Source organism: Budorcas taxicolor, chromosome 15 (assembly GCF_023091745.1).
Source record: "Budorcas taxicolor isolate Tak-1 chromosome 15, Takin1.1, whole genome shotgun sequence".
Classification (NCBI taxonomy): domain Eukaryota; kingdom Metazoa; phylum Chordata; class Mammalia; order Artiodactyla; family Bovidae; genus Budorcas; species Budorcas taxicolor.
This window is the reverse complement of record NC_068924.1, coordinates 74,764,893-74,786,456: the sequence shown is the minus strand read 5'-3', so window position 1 is coordinate 74,786,456 and position 21,564 is coordinate 74,764,893. Positions and strand designations below refer to the sequence as shown.

The 21,564-nt window shown below is 53.3% G+C and overlaps 1 protein-coding gene across 1 annotated transcript in view; it reads left to right on the top strand.

Moving 5' to 3' along the window:
* The window catches only part of LRP4 (LDL receptor related protein 4), a 53,390-nt gene that overhangs the window by 12,620 nt on the left and 19,206 nt on the right, over positions 1-21,564 (top strand). The window contains exons 2-27 of the mRNA XM_052652323.1: positions 2,211-2,357; positions 3,754-3,870; positions 4,472-4,585; positions 4,966-5,082; positions 5,427-5,555; positions 5,799-5,918; positions 6,556-6,681; positions 7,292-7,417; positions 7,607-7,741; positions 8,107-8,232; positions 8,980-9,210; positions 10,032-10,188; positions 11,262-11,479; positions 11,640-11,816; positions 12,208-12,330; positions 14,227-14,435; positions 14,610-14,691; positions 15,464-15,569; positions 16,311-16,512; positions 17,968-18,157; positions 18,242-18,373; positions 19,298-19,438; positions 19,789-19,875; positions 19,982-20,153; positions 21,052-21,214; positions 21,326-21,551. Of these exons, the coding sequence (XP_052508283.1) occupies positions 2,211-2,357; positions 3,754-3,870; positions 4,472-4,585; positions 4,966-5,082; positions 5,427-5,555; positions 5,799-5,918; positions 6,556-6,681; positions 7,292-7,417; positions 7,607-7,741; positions 8,107-8,232; positions 8,980-9,210; positions 10,032-10,188; positions 11,262-11,479; positions 11,640-11,816; positions 12,208-12,330; positions 14,227-14,435; positions 14,610-14,691; positions 15,464-15,569; positions 16,311-16,512; positions 17,968-18,157; positions 18,242-18,373; positions 19,298-19,438; positions 19,789-19,875; positions 19,982-20,153; positions 21,052-21,214; positions 21,326-21,551 (3,873 nt within the window). The remainder of the gene's footprint in view (positions 1-2,210; positions 2,358-3,753; positions 3,871-4,471; positions 4,586-4,965; positions 5,083-5,426; positions 5,556-5,798; positions 5,919-6,555; positions 6,682-7,291; positions 7,418-7,606; positions 7,742-8,106; positions 8,233-8,979; positions 9,211-10,031; positions 10,189-11,261; positions 11,480-11,639; positions 11,817-12,207; positions 12,331-14,226; positions 14,436-14,609; positions 14,692-15,463; positions 15,570-16,310; positions 16,513-17,967; positions 18,158-18,241; positions 18,374-19,297; positions 19,439-19,788; positions 19,876-19,981; positions 20,154-21,051; positions 21,215-21,325; positions 21,552-21,564) is intronic.

The following is a 21,564-nucleotide window of genomic DNA, read 5'->3' as shown; positions in this document are numbered from 1 at the left end:
TTCGGAGGAGGCAATGGCACCCCACTCCAGTACTCTTGCCTGGAAAATCCCATGGACGGAGGAGCCTGGAAGGCTGCAGCCCATGAGGTTGCTGAGGGTCAGATATGACTGAGCGACTTCACTTTCACCTTTCACTTTCATGCGTTGGAGAAGGAAATGGCAACCTACTCCACTGTTCTTGCCTGGAGAATCCCAGGGACGGGGGAGTAGCCTGGTGGGCTGCCGTCTATGGGGTCGCGCAGAGTTGGGCACAACCGAAGCGACTTAGCAGCTGCAGCAGTCCTGTACATTGTGGAATATTTAGCAGCATCTGTGGCCTTTATCCTCTGAATTCCATCCGCATCACCAGTTACAACCCAGAATGTCATCACACATTGCCAAATGCCCCCCAGGGAGAAAAAAACATCCTTCACTGGGAACCACTGTGGCAGCCTATTCTTCCTCTTCATCGTTCCTCCCCCAAAGGGGGTCAGTGTCTTGGTGAGCCCCATGGCACGGAGTCCTCGGGAATACTTAGTTATTGCTCTTTCATCCCAGCCGGAGTCCCCGAAAGTGGTTCTTATAGCTGTGATGAGCTGATCACACTTAGAAAAGTTTCTCAGGCTCTGGTGCCCAGGGTCTGAGTGAAAAAGAAAACAAAACCCTCCCTTCTCAGTGCTCCCAGAACAGGCCAGAGAGGAGGGCACTGGGGCTTCGGTGCTTGCCTGGGAAGAATCCTCCGTCCTGCTCTTGGGGAGACCTGGAGAGACCGGCGTGCTGGCCTTGGAGTAGAGATGCAGCTTCTCTCGGATGGATTCCTGTGGCTTCCGCAGGAAGTCCTGCATCTTTTCTAGGGCAGCCAATTCCCTTAGCATATGGAAGGTGAGGGCAAGGCCTCCGCTGAAGGTGGGGTGAGAGCTGTGGTCCTTCACTCCAGAGAAATACCTTTTGCCTGTAGTTTCAGAGCTTCACAGATCACAAAGCCTGGCTGTCCCCCACCCCTACCCCCCATCCATCTGAGGTTAGGGACCCCTGCTTTCTGCTTATCATTGTCCTGGGGGTGGACATGGAGAGGGAGGGGTCTAGGGAACAGCAGTCCTTTGCTTTCAGTGGGAATAGCAATCCACCCTTTCACTCTGGGCCCTGAACCCTAAAGCTGGCCCGAGGAATATAATGTGAAGTGAGGATGGATGTCAAGGAGATGAGCCAAGAGAGGGACGCTGGGGCCGGGAAATAGGAAAGGAAGCGGGGTGGCATTTGGGAGCTGACTCCTTCCCCGTTCCAGCCCAGCCCGAGGGCAGCACCCAGCGGAGGGGAGGACAAGGAGAAGAAAGCAAGTGGGGGAGATGAGCAAGGGAGAGGTGGCCCCCGTCCTTCCCAGCTGCAGCAGCCCAGCGGGTTAGATGAATGCTAGGGTAGGGGGGAAGAGTGACCCTGGCAGAACCCTTTGTTCCAGCTGAGGCTGGAGCGGGGGCACCGAGCCATTCACACGCCATCCCAGGGCATCCTGCTGGGCACGCTGGGGAGGGGGCACAGCGGCCGGTCATGGGACTTGGCCAGGCAGATAGCTGGATGCTCAATAGGGAAGCCCAGCTGCGTGCGGCAGGGGTTGGGGGCGGGGCGGCCCCTGCCATCCTTCCTCCAGGCCGCGGCCATGCCCACAGACAGGAAGGCCCTGACTGGCCCCAGTCGCTCTGCCCCAAGGCAGCCTGGTCCCCCCACCCCGTCCCTTGTCCCCCCTTCTCCTGGTCGCCCCCCTTAGAGGTGCGCTCTGACTGTAGGACTCCCAGCAGTGTCTGCTGCTTCCTGTGCGCCGGTGTGACTTGTCATCTCCAGAGGGGTGCCAGCATTTTAATTCAGCATCCCGGTCCTGAATAGAGGCAAAGGCATCCATAACGCTGCCTGGTTTTGGAGGGAAGGACCTGGAAGCCTTTATGCATTGGCCTCCTGTCCCTGGCTGCCTTTCCTCGGGACCACGAGCCCTGCAATTGGCGTCATTTGTCTCTGGGCCTTTGCGGGTGTGCAGAAAACCCTCATAGAGGGGAGACCTGGGCCGTCTGTGAGCCCAAAGTCAGACAGTATCTTCTGGACTGTTTGTGCCTAGAGGAGGGGGATGGCACATGACGTCATCCACGTCTCCCTGATCTCCTGGGTAACAGTGCCCCCTCCCCGGAATGGGTTTTGGTTGGGTGGGAGCTGAGCCCTCACTGGTTCCTTTCCCCTCTGCCCAGGACTGGCCAGCAGCCCCGAGTGTGCCTGTGGTCGGAGCCACTTCACGTGTGCAGTGAGCGCCCTCGGAGAATGTACCTGCATCCCTGCCCAGTGGCAGTGTGATGGAGACAATGACTGCGGGGACCACAGCGATGAGGACGGGTGTAGTAAGAACCCTTCCCCCTGCCCTGGGCTCTTGGGAGGGTGATGGATATAAACAGATGGGAGGTTTCTTCACAGTGTGTATGGCTCCAACCTTCCCCTATTTCCCATATTTCCACACACGTATAGTCAAAAATAGTAGCTCAGCTGATAAAGAATCCGCCTGCAATGTAGGAGACCCTGATTTGATTCCTGTGTTGGGAAGCTCTCCTAGAGAAAGGATAGAGTACCTGCTTCAGTATTCTTGGGCTTCCCTGGTGGCTCAGATGGTAAAGAGCCCGCCTGTAATGAGGGAGACCTGGATTCGATCCCTGGGTTATTGGGAAGATCCCCTGGAGGAGGGCATGGCAACCCACTCCAGTATTCTTGCCTGGAGAATCCCCATGAACAAAGGAGCCTGGCGGGCTACAGTCCATGAGGTCGCGAAGAGTCGGACACAACTGAGCAACTGAACACACCCAACATAGCCAATGAAACAGAGATTTTAAACAAGCATAGCAAAAAACAGCCTTGAACAGATCTCTGTATTTGTGTGCCTGTGTATTTGTGATGCATATTTGTACATTTTTGAATGTGCATGCTATACGTGGATGCAGACTATTTATTTCTTACGTTGGGTATTCTGTGTAATCACACCTTTTTAAATAACATAAACTTGGTAAGAAATTTTATATTCTTGTTAAGTCTCCTCTTTCCCCTAGTGCAATAACATACACAACAGGCTAGGGTGCCCTGGATACACGTCTTGGATGTGTAGCAATATTGCTCCTGAGCCAGTTACTTTTCTGGGTTCTGGGGTGTGGCCCCTACCCCGGCAGCACCTACATTTGAGGGAGGCTCATTAGTCTCGTAAGAGAGAAGCTATAGCCTGGACCTTATTACCCCTAACCAGTTTAGCTAATTGTGACGGTGGTAAATGGCTCACTTTCACGGGGCACTTTCATATGCATTATCGCAAAAGACCTCTCTGAGTCAATTATAATTATCCCCATTGTACAGGCGGAAGAACCTGGAGCTAACTGAGGGTAACTGGCTTGTGTGATAAAAGTAATGAGTTCTAGAACTTGACATCGAGCCCAGGTGTGTCAGTCATCATTTAATAAGAGGAAACGGGGGAAATACATTTGTTTCTCTTTTCATGGCTTTCCTTCACTGCTTTCCCGGTGTTTTGAGTTCCTCGGACTCTTCTGTCCTGTGAACCCCTGACCACCACTCCCTAAGGAAGCTCTCTCTTCTTAGCTGCTGTTTCTGCCTGGTTTTGTATTAGTGGGGGCCGGGGGCAGTTGGAGGAGCCAGTGAGGAGGGACCGTAATTCAGACAGGGCCAGAGGGAAGGATGGGGCCTGCCTCTGAATAAGTGCACCAGACTGACCCCTGTTCCCCTCCCCTTCCCTGGGCTCAGAGCTGCCCACCTGCTCCCCTCTCGACTTTCACTGTGACAACGGCAAGTGTATCCGCCGTTCCTGGGTGTGCGACGGGGACAACGACTGTGAGGACGACTCGGACGAGCAGGACTGTCGTGAGTGCTGGGCGGGGCTGGGTGGCTTCCATTCGGCTCGGCGGGGAAAGGCAAAGGCGTTTCAATCAGAAAACGAGGCCCTGAGTTTTCACCATTGAGGATAATGTTTGCTGTGGGTTTGTCACATATAGCTTTTATTATGTTGAGGTGTGTTCCTTCCATTCCTGCTTTCTGGAAGGTTTTTATCATAAATGGGTGTTGAATTTTGTCAAAGGCTTTCTCTGCATCTATTGAGATAATCATGTGGTTTTTATCTTTCAATTTGTTAATGCGGTGTATTACATACACCCATGGCTGATTCACGTCAGTGTACGGCAAAACCACTACAAAATTGTAATTACCCTCCAATTAAATAAATACAAAATAAAGAAAGAAAGAAACGAAAGGAAAATGAGGCCCCAGCCCGTGGTCTCTGGCTCCTGTCCTTCCACCTCCTCTCTCGGCTTATCTAAGCCCCCCTGGCAGCGTGGGGACAGCCAGCTCCCCGGCTCCCTAGGGCACATGGGAGCTGCTCTGCTCCACCAGGCTTCCCGCTGGGCGTCCGGGCGCTGGCTGGCCCCCCGCCCCGGCCTGCAGCAGCCTGACCGCTCTGTGCCCGCAGCCCCCCGGGAGTGTGAGGAGGACGAGTTCCCTTGCCAGAATGGCTACTGCATCCGGAGCCTGTGGCACTGTGATGGTGACAACGATTGCGGCGACAACAGTGACGAGCAGTGTGGTGAGCGGTGCTCCAGGGGGTGGCGGGGGCAGGCAGGGAGGCTGGTGGAGGGCCCTGCCGAGGCAGGGGCAAGAGCCTCAGGCGCCCTAGCACTGCCCAACCCTTGAACTGCCCGGGCATCTGGAGCAGCTGGAGGAGAGCAGGACGGGGAGACGGGGCCGACACCCCGGGGAGCACAGAACAGGAACCTGAGGCCAGTCTCTCCAGGGCCTCTTCTTTCCCCTCAGGAGTCCATACCGAACCCACAGAGCCTTGCGGGGCCTGGGTCAGACTCCCAGGGGGGCAGCGAGGGTGGGAGTCAGGGAGGATGACAGGAGGCTAACCGGTGCGGCTCCTTCAGGATTGCCGTCCCATTGTGTACCCCCTTCCCCACCCCCCAGACATGCGCAAGTGCTCGGACAAGGAATTCCGCTGCAGCGATGGAAGCTGCATTGCTGAGCACTGGTACTGCGATGGAGACACCGACTGCAAAGACGGCTCCGACGAGGAGAGCTGTCGTGAGTGGCCCCAGGGCTCAGGCTGCCGGGCCGGGCCGGGCTGGGGGCAGAGGGCGCCATGCGGTGGGTGGGCTGAGGGCCAGGCCAAGGAGTGAAAGAATAGCGTGGACCGGCCGGGAGGGTGGGTTCTTAGGCAACAGCTCCTCCTGGGCGGGGCCGGGAGGGAACAGGTGCCCCAGGTGAGAATGGAGGCCTCCCTTTGGTCCTCTGGCATACGGGCGTGTATCAGGGCCACACCCAAGGAAACTTCTGTGTCTGAGAGCCTGGCCCCTTGGACGAGTACGGGCCCCTCTCATCTGAGGGGGCCTGAGTGTGTGCCCTTCCCCGCCTTGCCCTCCTTCCAGCCTCAGCAGTGCCAGCGCCCCCCTGCAACCTGGAGGAGTTCCAGTGTGCCTACGGCCGCTGCGTCCTCGACATCTACCACTGCGATGGTGACGACGACTGCGGAGACTGGTCGGACGAGTCTGACTGCTGTGAGCACTCTGGCCAGCTGGGTGGAGGAGGGGAGGCCAGGCTGGGAGGAGCTCCTGGGGGGGCGGGGGTGAGGCCCGGTTGCCAGCTGGGGCAGGAGCTCGGGAGAGGAGCTTCTGGAGTCCCTGGTTCCCTATGGGGCCAACATGGAGGAGACGGGGTGCCAGGGCTGTTGCTTCCTGGTCCACTGTGGGACACTGCGTGTGCGGACTGGCTAAAGACAGAAGCCTGGCGTGTCTCCCCAGCCTCCCACCAGCCCTGCCGCTCTGGCGAGTTTATGTGCGACAGCGGCCTGTGCATCAATGCGGGCTGGCGCTGTGATGGCGATGCGGACTGTGATGACCAGTCTGATGAGCGCAACTGCAGTGAGTAGGGGGCAGTGCCAAGGTCTGGGCCAGAAGCAGGGACAGGCCGCCTCTGATAAAGCTCCAGGATAGTTAAGACAGGTCCACCACGTACAGTCGTGTAGGTTGGGCTCTGCACAAAGGTGCTAGGTCCAAAGGATGCCAGTCCCCCAGTAGACTTATATATTCCATAATTCTCTAGATTTATATAGTCATCATGGCAGTTTTCCAGCAGATGGCAGTAAAATGTCTTGAGGAAAAGACACCTTTTCTTGATTCCCACAGAGATGCCATAGAGACCAACTGTGACCCCGGTGTCAAAAAGAGTATCAAAGGGATTTCACTGCAATCCTTTAGTTAAGATTTAGCTTGGAAGACAGGGGGTGCCGGTTTGATCTCTGTTCAGGGAGTTAAGATCCTTCTTGCTTCCTGGCCAAAAAAAATCCAAAACGTGTAACAAAAACAACATTGTAACAATTCAATACAGACTTTAAAAATGGCCCCCCAAAAAGAAAAATGGTCCACATCAAAAAAAAAAAAATCTTAGGGAAAAAAGAAAAGTGGCGTGGGTGCTGGCATGAAGTGCAGCCTAGGGTGGCAGGGTGGGGCTTCAGGCTAAAGCGAGGTCAGCCTCTCATCAGCCCTGCGCTTTGCCCAGCCACCTCGGTGTGTACGGCAGAACAGTTCCGCTGTCGCTCGGGCCGCTGCGTCCGTCTGTCCTGGCGCTGTGATGGGGAGGACGACTGCGCAGACAACAGCGATGAAGAGAACTGTGAGAGCACGGGTAGGGTCTCCCTGGAGGACCCCACGCCCCCGGGCCCGTAGGTAGGCTGGAGCAAGGAGGTGGAGAGAGGGTGTTACCGCTGCCTCTCCTGCTGCCTCTCCAGTCGGGCTGACGTGACGCTTTCATCAAGTCTTGCCCGTGGCCTGGATTCGTCCTGCTTGTCTCACTTACCAGTGTCAAATCAGGTGCATCCGTTGACCCACAGCCTCACAGCCTGGAACACAATATCAGGGCCGGGAGTTTCCATGGCCTCTCACATTCTTACTCACGCGGCCAGTGCCTGTTGCTCTGGCCTGCTCTCTGGTTGACAGCCCTATGCCCCCTCCCCTAGCTGCACAGGTGCCGGACACATGGGTGGGCTCTCTCATTCTGCCCCACATCCCATCTCACCGTGCCACTGTGCTGTCCTGGGGAGAACACGCACGCAGACAGCCCTGTCTGAGCTGTTTCCTGCCCTGGACCCCGACCCTCCCACCTTGAGTCTCATCTGTCTCCAGCTCGGCCTAGAAAATGACAGGCTCCTATCTTTTTTTGTTATTGTTGACCCAAGCCTCGTCAGCCCTTCCCGGCGCTGACCTGGCTCTCCTTCCCTCCCCATCTTCCTCTCTAGGAAGCCCGCAGTGTGCCTCAGACCAGTTCCTGTGTTGGAACGGGCGCTGCATTGGGCAGAGGAAGCTGTGTAACGGGGTCAACGACTGTGGGGACAACAGCGATGAGAGCCCACAGCAGAACTGCCGTGAGTGTCCCCACCCCACTCCCCGCCCGTGGTTTGTGGCCGCGCCCCACCCATCTGCTTCAAAGAGAGTCCTCCCCAGGGACACTTGCAGCCCCGGGAGCTGTTCTTCGTGGCCCAGGTGGAATGCCAAGTCAGCCGTCTCGGGGAGGATTCCGGGCTCAACTCCCATCTCTGGCTTGGCTGGCACAGGGCCCCGGACGGGTGGGGAGAACTGCAACGTTAACAACGGCGGCTGCGCCCAGAAGTGCCAGATGGTGCGGGGGGCCGTGCAGTGTACCTGCCACACCGGCTTCCGGCTCACCGAGGATGGGCACACCTGCCAGGGTGAGCTGGGGCCCCCAGTGGGAGCAGGGCCAGGGGGCTGGGTTAACCATGGGTCAGCCCTCTGAGAGACGTGACCGTGTGTCATTATCTCAGTAGCCCCGGGAGCTGGGGATTGTTGTTCCTCTCGTTTCGAAGATGGGGGAAAATGAAAGCTCAGAGAGGTTGTCACTTAATGAAGGTCGCAGTGCCGATGAATAGCAGAGCTGGGATCCCAGCCCAGCTCAAAGCCCTTAACTACTTGCTCTGTAGTCTTCCCGCTGGACCTGGGAAGTAGGCCGGTGTGTGGGCAGAAAAGAGCTGGTCAGCTTGGGAGCTAGGGCTGGAAGATGGTAGAACCAAGATCTGCCCTTGCTCCGTCGTCACAGATGTGAACGAATGTGCCGAGGAGGGGTACTGCAGCCAGGGCTGCACCAACAGCGAGGGGGCTTTCCAGTGCTGGTGTGAAGCAGGCTACGAACTCCGGCCTGACCGGCGCAGCTGCAAGGCTCTGGGTAAGCGGGGGTGGGGGTTGGCGTTTGGCTGGGTGGGCAGAGAGCTGAGCAGGGTAGCCAGGGGCTCTGGTGCTTGGAGATTGGTAGAGAGTTAGAGAGATGGTTCTTTTTTTTCTTTCTGCCTTTTAATTTTATATTGGGGTATAGCCGATTAACGAGTTTGGGCAAACTCTGAGAGTTGGTGAAGGACAGGGAAGCTTGGCGTGCTGTAGTCCATGGGGTCACAAAGAGTCGGACACTACTGAGTGACTGAACAACAAAACTGTCAATTAACAATGTTGGGATAGTTTCAGGTGCACAGCAAAGGGACTCAGCCATGCATATACATGTATCCATTTCCCCCATACTCCCCTCGCATCCAGGCTGCCACATAACATTGAGCAGAGTTCCTTCTGCTATATAGGTCCTTGTTGGTTATCCATTTTAAATATAGCAGCGTGTACATATTCATCCCAAACTCCCTATCTATTCCCTCCCTGTATCCTTCCTCCCTGGGGACATAAGTTCGTTCCAGAGGGATGTTTCTGTCGCAATAGAATGGAGTTGTGAGTTGCATTCTGGGCCCCGAGAATGGGATGAGATGTACACTTTGCAGGCTGCCAGTCTTCTCGTAATGATGGATGCTGACGGCTTGGGACATGCCCTAGTGGGCCAGGGGCCCCCTTGGAGCTTGGGGATGCGCATGCTGATGGCTGCCAGGGGGGCAGCTCTGGAGCTCAGTAGGGACCCCATTTCTCCACGTCCCAGGGCCGGAGCCTGTGCTACTGTTCGCCAATCGCATCGACATCCGGCAGGTGCTGCCGCACCGCTCCGAGTACACGCTGCTGCTCAACAACCTGGAGAACGCCATCGCCCTAGACTTCCACCACCGGCGCGAGCTTGTCTTCTGGTCCGACGTCACCCTGGACCGGATCCTCCGCGCCAACCTCAACGGCAGCAACGTGGAGGAGGTTGTGTCTACAGGGCTCGAGAGCCCAGGTAAGGAACGAGGCCCCACGGGGAGGGGCAGGGCCACACCACGTGCAAAACCACCAAGGAAGGAACACGTGAGTGGCCACAAACCTTTAGGCAGCAAAACATCTCACACTGAAACCTTGCATGCAGCTCTAATACAGAAAATGTTCACTAGTCCACATTCATTTTACAGGCTCGTTATTGAGCTCGATCAGTGAGAATACTGAGACCATTACGCTGAGGAACTGTTTGAAACCAGAGATTTGTGGATGACAGCTCTAATTCTCTTATCAGCCTGGCATCCCATCTAATTCTGACTTTTGTTTTGATTACTTCATATTAGGAATATTCTGATGGACTCAGATAGATAGCATCCAAATGTTTGCAGATTAGAAAAACAGTAGCTCACTCTGCCATCTCAGGCCATTCGACAAGCAGAGGAAGTGGGTTAGAATTCGGTATTAATTAAGTGCATTTGACTCAGATGCTTATGGAGCTGATGATGTTCCCCCGTAAAACCCTGAGGCACAAATTGCAAACCCTGGAGCCAGTGGGGGTCAGGGAGCTAGGATTCCGGAAGTGGAGTATGATTGGCTGAGAGGAGGAGACGCGTGACCTTGGATGGTTGCTTGAGTTCTCTTTGCCTCAGTTGCTTCCATCCTCATGGGGATTATTATAGCACCTAACTCACACAGTTGTTGTGACAATTCAAGGTAAAACATGTGTTTGTAAAATGGTGAGAAGAGTGCCTGGCCCAAGAAACAGCTTCGTGCAAGAGTTGCCCTTGTTTCTACAGGGGCCCTGGCTGAACCCCTGACACTCTTTCCACGGCCTCTTTCCACCAGGGGGCCTGGCTGTGGATTGGGTCCATGACAAACTCTACTGGACCGACTCGGGGACCTCAAGGATTGAGGTGGCCAACCTGGACGGGGCCCACCGGAAGGTGCTGCTGTGGCAGAACCTGGAGAAGCCCAGGGCCATCGCCTTGCACCCCATGGAGGGGTGAGCGAGTCAGGACTCCAGCTGCCACGTTCCTCTTACGACCTTTAGGGACAGTTCCTCCGTCACCTGTGCCAGACTTTACTGGGGGGCCAGGGGACCTCACAGTGTGGTGTTAATAGCCTTGGCTCTGCACCCAGACGCACCTGGGTTTCCAGCTCTTCGGTAACTGACTGTATGGCCTTGGGGCTAGTTCGTCTCTCTAGGCTTCCATTTTACTCATTTCTAAACTGGTGATAAAAATACATCTACCTCACAGCTGTGTGAAGATGAAGTGAGGTGATGCATTTTAAATGGCATGACACACATTCTATAAGTGGTAGCTGTTTAGTATTTTTGTTATTAGTTTATAGGGTTGAGCGAATTAATAAAAATTAGTAATTTTATTAGTAGAAGAAAGGTCTTTTGCAGGGGAAGTTATTTGCCTCTGGCTTTTAAAAATTAAGTGCAATCAATTGAGAGGGGTGTCTTCTAAGATCCTACAGTTATAGGTGAGCTGTTTTAGAAACATAGTGTGGTGTGTGTGTGTGTGCGTGTGCGGGTGTGAAAATTACAAAAGGCAGTGGCAGAGGCTGTGACCAAGAAGAAAATTCTTGTCCTAAGTAGTAGCCTGCTAGTATTTTTTGCAGTTTCACAAGGTCAGGATTTTCATCTCTTTTGTTCACTGCCGTGCTCTCAGTGCGAAAAGATACGCTCATCTCATAGCAGATGCTCCAAAATATTTTTGTTAAATGAATACATTCTCTGTCTAGAGACATTTAAATTCAAGCATCAAGGGACTTCCCTGGTGGTCCCGTGATTAAGACTCCGTACTTCCAATGCAGGGGGCATGAGTCGGATCCCTAGTCAGGGAACTAAGGGCCCACATGCCATGCGATGTGGCCAAAACAATGTTTAATAATAATAAAATAAATAAGTCAAACATTGAAAAACACTCTGTAAACCCAACAGAATGTATTGCCTACCAGTTGGAGTCCCTGGGTGAAATCGATAAGAGCCCTCTGCTTGATTACTATGCTGGGCACCTTACCTGCCCTCTACTACCTGCCTCTCAATGTCCTTTTCTCTCTTCCCAGGACCATTTACTGGACAGACTGGGGCAACACCCCCCGCATCGAGGCCTCCAGCATGGATGGCTCTGGCCGCCGCATCATCGCTGATACTCATCTCTTCTGGCCCAACGGCCTCACCATTGATTATGCCGGGCGCCGTATGTACTGGGTGGACGCTAAGCACCACGTCATTGAGAGGGCCAATCTGGACGGGAGTCACCGCAAGGCTGTCATTAGCCAGGGTGAGGCCCTTCCTTTACTCTCCTTCATCTCTTGTTCTGCTTACCCTGTCCCAGCCCCCAGAAGCCTTTGGCAGAGGGTGAGATTTGTACAGACGCCCGGCCTGGGCTCAGGGGCCGGGCAGGCCATGTGTAACCTGAGGTCCTCTTGGACTTTCCCCAGGCCTCCCGCATCCCTTTGCCATCACGGTGTTTGAAGACAGCTTGTACTGGACAGACTGGCACACCAAGAGCATCAATAGTGCCAACAAATTTACTGGCAAGAACCAGGAGATCATTCGCAACAAACTCCACTTCCCCATGGACATCCACACCCTGCACCCCCAGCGCCAGCCTGCAGGTAAAAAAAGAAACGCTCACCTAGTGAGCTTCCAGTGCTTCTGAGAGCCTTCCTTGTACCTGTCAACAGTCGCCAGGGTTTCCAGCAAGGAAATTTAAGGTTGGCGCTGGTGTGGACTCATTCCGCCCTCTGCTGGACCTGTAGGGTACAACATGGAGACGTAGGAAAGACTCATACTGCTTTGCTATCCCCCATCTAATTCATGCAAACATTTCCTGTGTATCAGGTATTCACTCTGCTCATAGGTGGGGGCAGATATACAAAATAAGAAGACACAGTTTCTTCCTTCAGGAAGATCATGCCTTTGCTAAACCCCCACTCGCTAGCCCTGGGACTCCTTCTGCCAACCTTTGGCCTCACCTGACCCTCTCGCTCTGGGCTTTTTGAGCAGGGAAAAACCGCTGTGGGGACAACAACGGAGGCTGCACCCACCTGTGTCTGCCCAGTGGACAGAACTACACCTGTGCCTGCCCCACCGGCTTCCGCAAGATCAGCAGCCACGCCTGTGCCCAGAGTAAGTGGGTTTAGGGCCCCTGCCTCAGTGGAACTGCCTTGTGAGGGTGGGTGGAGCGAACAAGGGGGAGGAGTTTGGGAATTGCCTGGCTAGGGGAGGAGCCAGCTCCTCAGGCAGCCCCTGGAGAGGAAGAAGGCAAGGAGCTGAGGGCTCCACTGTCAAAGCTGAGGGCTGAGGGCCCCACGGCCATCCCTGAGGGCTCAGGGACACCGCAGAGTCAAGCATGAACCCCTGCAGGCAGGTTCGTGGGTCATTTCACCCAGGACGCTTTGTCTCTAGGCAGCGGGAGGTTTCCAGACCCTTCTATAAAGCAAGGGAATGGTTCCCTAGCTCTTTACCTTTGGGCTTCCCTGGTGGCTCAGATGGTAAAGCGTCTGCCTGCAATGTGGGAGATCCAGGTTCAATCGCTGGGTTGGAAAGATCCCCTGGAGAAGGAAATGGCAACCACTCCAGTATTCTTGCCTGGAAAATTCCATAGACAGGGGAACCTGGTAGGCTATATAGTCCATGGGGTCGCCAAGAGTTGGACACAACTGAGTGACTTCACTTTTACCTCTAGCATCACCCTAAAGACTGTCTTAGCCCCTAAACCAGAAAGAAAGGTAAAGACATCTGATGATGCTCTGTATACAGAGCCCAGGATAAATAAGAGTCTAGTGAGTGAACGATGATGGGTTCCCTGGGAGCTCCCTCAACTGCTGCTTTGTTTGGCTTCCTTTGAGCTCCTGAAGGTGTATTGCCTTGAGAGGTGGGCCTTGTCTAGCTCAGAGGTGCAGGTGATTTTTTTTTTTTTTCCTAAGAATAGTCCAGAGAGGAGTGATCCAGCTGGGTGGCACACCCAGCCAGGGGCTGGGGAGATGCTTCGCACATCACGGCTCTTCTGTTACTGCTGGTGCCTGCCACCTCCCTTGTCTCTGGTGAAAATCAAATTTCTCTCAGGACCTAGGTCCTTTCCAGAGAGTGAAATCAGGGAAACTATTCCAGGGAACAGAGGCAGGAGTCATTCAACGCACTTTGAATTGAGAACCTTGTTTCCTTGCATTCTCCTGTGCCCAGCTCTTCCCATGTGGTCTTGATGAGATGCAAGGAACTTCCCCCTGAAAGAAGTTCAATTGATAAAGTGACGCAGGAAGTGCCTTTCTAAGCAGAATAGTAGACTGGAAAATATTCAGACAGACCAGAATAGGGGCAGAGGATGGAGAAGAGCCAGCTGGGAAAATGCTGAATAGGAGTGTGGCCAGAACTTCACCTTTGAAGTCAGACCTGAGTTCAAGTCCCCTGCTCTGGGGCTTGGTAGCTGTGGGATCCTGGGCCAGTTCCTGGGCCCCTGTTAGCCTCTGGATCGTTGATCCAGAAAATGAGAATAAGAATAGCGTGAACCGCAAAGGACTGTTAGGGGGGTAAAGGAGACAAGGCAAGGGAAACGGGAAGCTCAGCGCCGGGCAAGGGGCAGGTACTCAGCAAATAGTCATTACTGGCCCGAGTCACGAAGAGCGTAGAGGAAGGGGTCTTAGACCATGCAGTGGAGCAGAAGTCCTGAAGCAGATGCAGAAGGCAGAGCGGTGGGGTGGGGGCTTGACAGAGACCTAGTCCAGTGCACTAGGTGAGCCTGAGCAAAGAGAGCAGAGGAGAGTTGAGATGCGGCTGACAGACACTTAAACAGGATGCCCTTCTGGGCCCTGGTGGCGTCTATTTCCACTGGCTCCCCAAGTCTGATGGTGCCAGCATGGGCTGCCCAGTGCTCAGAGGGGGTCTGAGGTGTGAAGCGTAGGGGACAAAGGGCACCAGGCCCCAGGAAGTGTGGTTGAGCCAGATGCCCCGCAGGCGAGCGTCTGTGTCTGCCACTGTTGTTGGATTTAGAGCATTAAAAGAAGACCCCTTTCGGCCTTTGATCAGGTCTTGACAAGTTCCTGCTTTTTGCCCGAAGGATGGACATCCGTCGGATCAGCTTCGACACGGAGGACCTGTCCGACGATGTCATCCCACTGGCTGACGTGCGCAGCGCTGTGGCCCTTGACTGGGACTCCCGGGATGACCACGTGTACTGGACAGACGTCAGCACTGACACCATCAGCAGGGCCAAGTGGGATGGAACGGGGCAGGAGGTAGGGCCGGACATGGGGCACAGGCCCTCGGGGAGGGCCGGGCGGGAGGGGTGGGATTCACCCTTTCCCAGGGAAGGGCCTCCCAGACCTTTGTCAGCCTGCCGGTTGCTGGCGTTTGGGCCCCAGAGCTGGGGTGCAAGTCCGGTTGGTGATACAGTCTTGCTTCCCACCTAGGTGGTAGTGGATACCAGTTTGGAGAGCCCGGCAGGCCTGGCCATTGACTGGGTCACCAACAAGCTGTACTGGACAGATGCAGGTATGTAGAGTGTGCGTGTGGCCTGACACACTGGGATTTCTTATTTAGAACCCTGGCCTCAGCTCGGAAGGACCTAGTGCCCCTCCTAGCCCGTTTCCGTCTTGGCCTGAAGGCCTTGGTCGGTCAGGAGTGGTTGGGCTGCTGCAGAACTGAAACTAGAAGCTCGCATCTGAGGGTTTGGCATTTCCCACTTGAGTGGCAGCCGCTTCTGCTGTGCAGCTGATGCTTGAGAATGCTTTGAGGCATTTCAGATGAGAAGCCTACACCCTGTGGTTTTCCTTCCATCACTATCTTGGTGAAAGAGGCATTTTCTATTAGGCAGGTAAGTGTGGGAGGCAGGGAGAGTACCTTAAATGAGAGCTACTCAAAGTGTGGTCCTGGACCAGCAGCGCCAGTATCACCTGGGAACTTGTTAGAAATGCAGATTCCTGGGCACCGCCCCAGACCTGCTCAATCAGAATCTCTGGGGCTTAGGAATCCGTATTTTCACAAGCTCTTCTGGTTCTTAGGCACAGTAAAGTTTGAGAAGCATGGCCTTAAATTATCAGAATGCGTTACTTGGGTTGAAGAAGCCTTAGTCTTCCGAGCAACGGAGCTAATCAGTTCCTTGAATTTCTTCTTGAAATTCAGGTCCCTCCATACTCATTGCTTTTATCACAAAGTATTTCTTGAGGATTTGTGGCACAGCGAGCTCTGTGCTGGGCATGGAAGGTAAGAGGGTGAATGACCAAGACTAGAGTTGATATCTTTGCCTGCACCGACTTCTTGGTAGGGACAGACCGGATTGAAGTGGCCAACACGGACGGCAGCATGAGGACGGTCCTTATCTGGGAGAACCTTGATCGCCCCCGGGACATCGTGGTGGAGCCCATGGGCGGGTAAGCACCTGCCCCTTTGGAACAAGCCCTCCCCCTACCCCCAGACCCGAGGACTAGAGTGGAGTCTGGAGGCTAGATCTTACAGGCACACTGAGGAAGCATGAGCAGCTGTATAAACCTCAGAGCATCGTGACCAATCTGTCTCCTTCATGGCCAAGGAAATCTTTTACATCTAAAAATTTTTTTTCTTTCTTTTTATTTTTTGTTTTTGCTTTTTGGTCTGCTTACCAAAGTAAGCCATTGTCTTTTTAAACAGTTTATCGAGAGTGAAGATCCTCTCCAATGTCACTCTCCAACAATAACTGTTAACAGTGGAGGGTAGTGTTTCCAGATTTTCTTCCTCGTGTGTGCATACATATGGTGGTGGTGGTGGTGGTTTTTGTTTGACAACATACTGTAGCTGTACCTTGGTTTTTTTACTTGACTATATATCTTGGATATCTTCCCATTTCATCAGTAGATTTTTTTTTTTCTTGATGGTTATATAGAATTCTGTTAAGTTGATGTACCGTAATTCTTTAACCCATCCAGTCAAGGAAACAGTTAAGACCTTTGGTGCCTTTTGGTAGTGATATAAGATGAAAGGCTTTCAGAGACAGCTCTGAACCCAGAAGGGAGCTGGAAATTGAGGCAAGAGGCTGGGGCAGCCACTGCAAGTAAAAACCCTCGAGCCCTGGGAACCCTGAATCCCCACTGGGTAGTAACTGGAAGGCTTGTAAGACCTCCCTTGCCTGTGCCCAGGTACATGTATTGGACGGACTGGGGTGCAAGCCCCAAGATTGAGCGAGCCGGCATGGATGCCTCAGGTCGGCAGGTCATCATCTCTTCCAATCTGACCTGGCCTAATGGATTAGCCATCGACTATGGGTCCCAGAGGCTGTACTGGGCTGATGCCGGCATGAAGACGATTGAGTTTGCCGGACTCGATGGCAGCAAGAGGAAGGTAAGCGTGGCACGTGGGCTTCCTCCCACAGCCCTGACTGCCTCCCCGACAGGGCTTCCTGGCTGGCAGCTGGCGGAACCCGGGGAGGCCTAGGGGAGATCCAGTGTGGGGTGAATGCTATTTCTCTGAGACTGTGGCTGCATTCCAGAGCCGGGGGTCCCTGCTCCTTGATGATAAAAGCAAACTAGGGACCATGTGGCTTGTGGGCTGGGGTATAAGTGCTTTCCTAATAACCATCACCACAAATGGTAATTTATCACCGTCACATACTGGGCCTATGACCTCTCTCTCTCTCTCTGTTAATTTTGGTATAATTTCCAACTTAACAAACTGCAGGAATAGTCAAAAGAACCAATAACTGATATTTTGCCACATGGTCATACCATTCTCATTCTCTCTCTACACATGCACACACACGCACACACGCATAACACCTTATTTTTCTGAACCATCTGAGATCACATTGGAGGCATCCTGCCCTGAACCCCAGAGAGTCCAATGTGTATTTCCTAAGAACGAGAACTCAGTCTTACATAATCACACTTCGGTGATCAATATCAGGAAATTTAATGTTGATACAGCATTACTGTCTAATCCATAGTCCCTATTCAGTGTCACCGCCAATTGCTACAGTGATGTCCTTATAACTTTCCTTCTTTTTTTAGTCTAGGGTCCAGCTCCAGATTACAGTTGTTTTAAGTCATGATGTCTCTTTAATCTGGAACATTTCCTCAGCTTTTCTTTATCTTTCTTCATCTTTGTATCTTTAAAGAGTAAATGCCAGTTATTTTGTAGAATGTCCCTCAGTTTGTCTGACGTATCTTTGTGATCGGATTCAGATTATACATCTGGGGCAGGAATACTACATTAAGTTGTGTCCTGAGTTTCTCAGTATGCCTTATTAGTAGCGGCAGATGTCAGCTTGTCTCATCATTGCAATACCAATATTTTCTTCTAAGGTTTGTTTTTAGTGTGGACCATTTTAAAAGTCTCTATTGAATTTGTTGCCATACTGCTTCCGTTTTATGTTTTGGTTTTTTGGCCACGAGGCATGTGGGATCTTAGTTTCCCTGACCAGGGATCGAACCCACACCCCCTGCGTTGGAAGGTAAAGTCTTAACCGCTGAGCCACCAGGCAAGTCACCAGCTTTGATTGTGTGGTGAAGGTGGTGTCCACTGTGAAGTTGCTGTTTCTCCTTTTGTAGTTAGTAAGTCACTTGTAGAGATTCTTTGAGATGATGTAAATAATGTATGACCCGTTAACATCATCACACAACCCTTGGAGCCAGGCACTGTCATGATGCTATTACAGATTGGTAGACCAAGGCTCGAGAGATAGAACCAGCCCTAGCTCAAGGTCACACAGCAGGGGGTACCGGCGGAGTGCGCCCTTGACGCCTGCTCTGTGCGGTCAGACCTGGTTGGGGCGTGACGCAAGCGCGGGGGCCCTGGCAGGTGCTGATTGGACGCCAGCTGCCGCACCCGTTTGGGCTGGCCCTCTATGGGGAGCGTATCTACTGGACCGACTGGCAGACCAAGAGCATCCAGAGTGCCGACCGGCTGACGGGGCTGGACCGGGAGACCCTGCAGGAGAACCTGGAGAGCCTGATGGACATCCACGTCTTCCACCGCCGGCGGCCCCCAGGTGACCAGCCCTTGGCCCACACTGGCTTCTCCTTGGCTTCCCCCTGCCACGGTCCCTCTCGTTGACTCCCTCCTCCCCACCCAGTGTCGACACCGTGCGCTACGGAGAATGGCGGCTGCAGCCACCTGTGTCTTCGGTCCCCAAATCCAAGTGGCTTCAGCTGTACCTGCCCCACAGGCATTAATGTGATGCCTGATGGCAAGACCTGTTCACCAGGTAGGTCGAGGCATCACAGACCTGGCTAGAGCCTCTCTGGGACAGAGGCAGTGACTCTCTACCTTCCTTGCAAGTGGACTCTAATGTGGTCTTGAGGGACCTAAGCTTCTAAAGGCCTAGGGGCAAGATAAAGCTTTTTTTTAAAAAAAGAAGAGATGCAAGGGAACAGGCAGGCAGGATTAGAAGCAGGGTCCAACTGGGTCTCATGGCATCCTCATGCATGTTAGAAAAAGATGCTCCTTTCTTTTTTATTTTCCTCTGTTGGGAAATTGTTATAATATACTGATTCGGTTGGACTAAATCACTTTAGTTCCATCTGCCCCAAACTGGTATAATAAATACTAGAACATGTGATAAATTACAAGGTAATGGTACCTCCTTTGGTACCTCCTTTGGAAATGGCACTTGTGTCAGTAGGGCACGACCAGCACAACCTTCATGATAATCTGAATTGAAAGATCTCAGAAGCAGGAGCTGGCTGCCCAAATGTTGGAAGCTGATGTTTCTCTCTAGGGGATGCTGCATGGTAGGCTACATTTGAACCCGAACTTCCTAGGGAATTTGAGTGAGGAAGGAGCTCTGAATTGTCCCAGGCTGTGGGCAAAGCCCTCTTTCACTTTACATGAAGTTTTTTAAACTTCACAGAGATTCACTTTTGTGATACTAATACAGGACTGTGTCTATGAATCAGACCCAATGCTAAGGGTTTTTCTGTATTGATCTTTTATCCCTACAGCCCCCCTGTCATTGTCCCCATTTTACAGATGATGAAACTGAGTCTTAAACAATTTAAATAATGTGCTCAGGATCACACAACTAGAAACTAATGGAGACAGAAAGCATGAACTTCAGCTTGCCTTACTCCAGATCCTCTCATGGCCGTGCTGGGATGACTCCTCTTTCCTTCTCTCTGCACCTGGGCAGGCATGAACAGTTTCCTCATCTTCGCCAGGAGGATAGACATCCGCATGGTCTCCTTGGACATCCCTTATTTTGCCGACGTGGTGGTGCCCATCAACATGACCATGAAGAACACCATTGCCGTTGGGGTGGACCCCCAGGAAGGTCTGCGTGATCCTCCTTGCTCTCCTGGCCCCTAGAGCAACGGCTGCCTCTGTTCGCTGCCCCCTTTGCCTCCTGCTAACAGCTTAGGGGCCTCCCGTTCCCTCTGGCACAACCCCTGCCCACCTCTGTAGCACTTTTTCTTTCGTTATGAGGGTTGGGGGCCACATTCTTCATCTCTGCCAAGGGCTATCCTGTTATAAATATTTCTGTATTTCTCTTGAGTCCCTCTTCTTGGGGACATAGGGCTCTCTGACGTGCCCAGGCGTCTCAGAACACGAGTCAGCTGTGTGTGTTCCTTTGGAGGCGGGGAGGGGTGAAGGTCCGGGCTGAGCCACGCCTTCCCTTTCCAGGAAAAGTGTACTGGTCAGACAGCACGCTGCACAGGATCAGCCGTGCCCGTCTGGATGGCTCGCAGCATGAGGACCTCATCACCACAGGTGGGCCTTGCTCCCAGCCTTGGGCCCACCTGTCTGGCTACAGAGCTGGGGAGAGAGCCCGTCTGTCTTAAGGCAGGAGCCAGTGTGCTCTGTCGACTTCCTGCAGGGCTGCAGACCACAGATGGGCTCGCGGTGGATGCCATCGGCCGGAAAGTGTACTGGACAGATACAGGAACCAACCGGATCGAAGTGGGCAACCTGGACGGGTCCATGCGGAAGGTGTTGGTGTGGCAGAACCTTGACAGCCCGCGCGCCATCGTACTGTACCATGAGATGGGGTAAGAGCGGCTCCGGGGCCCTGGGCGGCAGGATGAGCACGCCCGCCTCGCAGGAGCACCGAGACTGACCTCCCGGGGGCACTTCCTCTCCCATGTGATGTCCTTCAGGGTGGCAGTGTAGCCTAGAGGTTCCAAGCGTGAACCCTGGAATCAGAAATCCAGAACTCAATTTTTTTCACCATTTATTAGCTGCGTCTGTCACTTTGGTTCAATATTTAACCTCCCTGGTCCCCAAATGGCCATACACTCCAATCTTCTTGCCTGGAGAATCCCATGATCAGAGGAGTCTGGCTTCTGCAGCCCATAGGGGCCCAAAGAGTCAGACATGACAGATGCGACTTAGCACACACATGTGGTCCTCAAATTCCTTACCTGTAACGTGGAGGTGATAATGAAAATGCATGCCTTGTGGACCTTGCAAGGATTAAGTGAGATAATGCATGGAAAGTACTTAAAATTTTTTTATTTTAATTTTTAAAATATTTTAATCATTAAAAAAAGTATTTCTTTGGCTGTGCAGGGTCTTAATTATGGCATGTGGGGTCTAGTTCCCTGACCAGGGATTGAAGCTAGACCCCCTGCATTGTGAACACGAGTCCTAGCCACTGGACCACCGGGAAAGTCCTGAAAGTCCTGTTTTTTTAATCGTGAAAAACATAACAGTAAATTTACCATCTTAGCCATGTTCAAGCACACAGTTCAGTAGTGTTAGCACTTTCACATTATTGCGAAACAGGTCTCCAGTACTTTTTCGTCTGGCAAATCTGAAACTCTGTAGTCATTAAACAACAACTACTGTTTGTGCGTGTAAATGCTTTCCACGGTGTTTGGCGTATTGTGAGGACTCCCCGTGTAGAGGAGCTGTGGGAGGAACCAGCTATTACCGTTTCTTGCCCAGGTTCATGTACTGGACGGACTGGGGGGAGCATGCCAAGCTGGAGCGGTCTGGGATGGATGGCTCCGACCGCACCGTGCTCATCAACAGCAACCTCGGGTGGCCCAACGGACTGACTGTGGACAAGGCCAGCTCCCAGCTGCTCTGGGCTGATGCCCACACCGAGGTGGGGGTCCTGCTCCTGCGCAGAGCCTGGGAGTATAGGAGGGCCGCGGGATCTCTGCTGAGGGCTCCCAGCCTCCTAACAGCCACCCGGTTCCCTCTCCTTCCTCCACAGCGAATTGAGGCTGCAGATCTGAACGGTGCCAATCGGCACACATTGGTATCACCTGTGCAGCACCCGTATGGCCTCACCCTGCTGGACGCCTATATCTACTGGACTGACTGGCAGACCCGTAGCATCCACCGTGCCGACAAGGGGACTGGCAGCAACGTCATCCTGGTGAGGTCCAACCTGCCAGGCCTCATGGACATCCAGGCTGTGGACCGGTCACAGCCCCTGGGTGAGAAGACCCC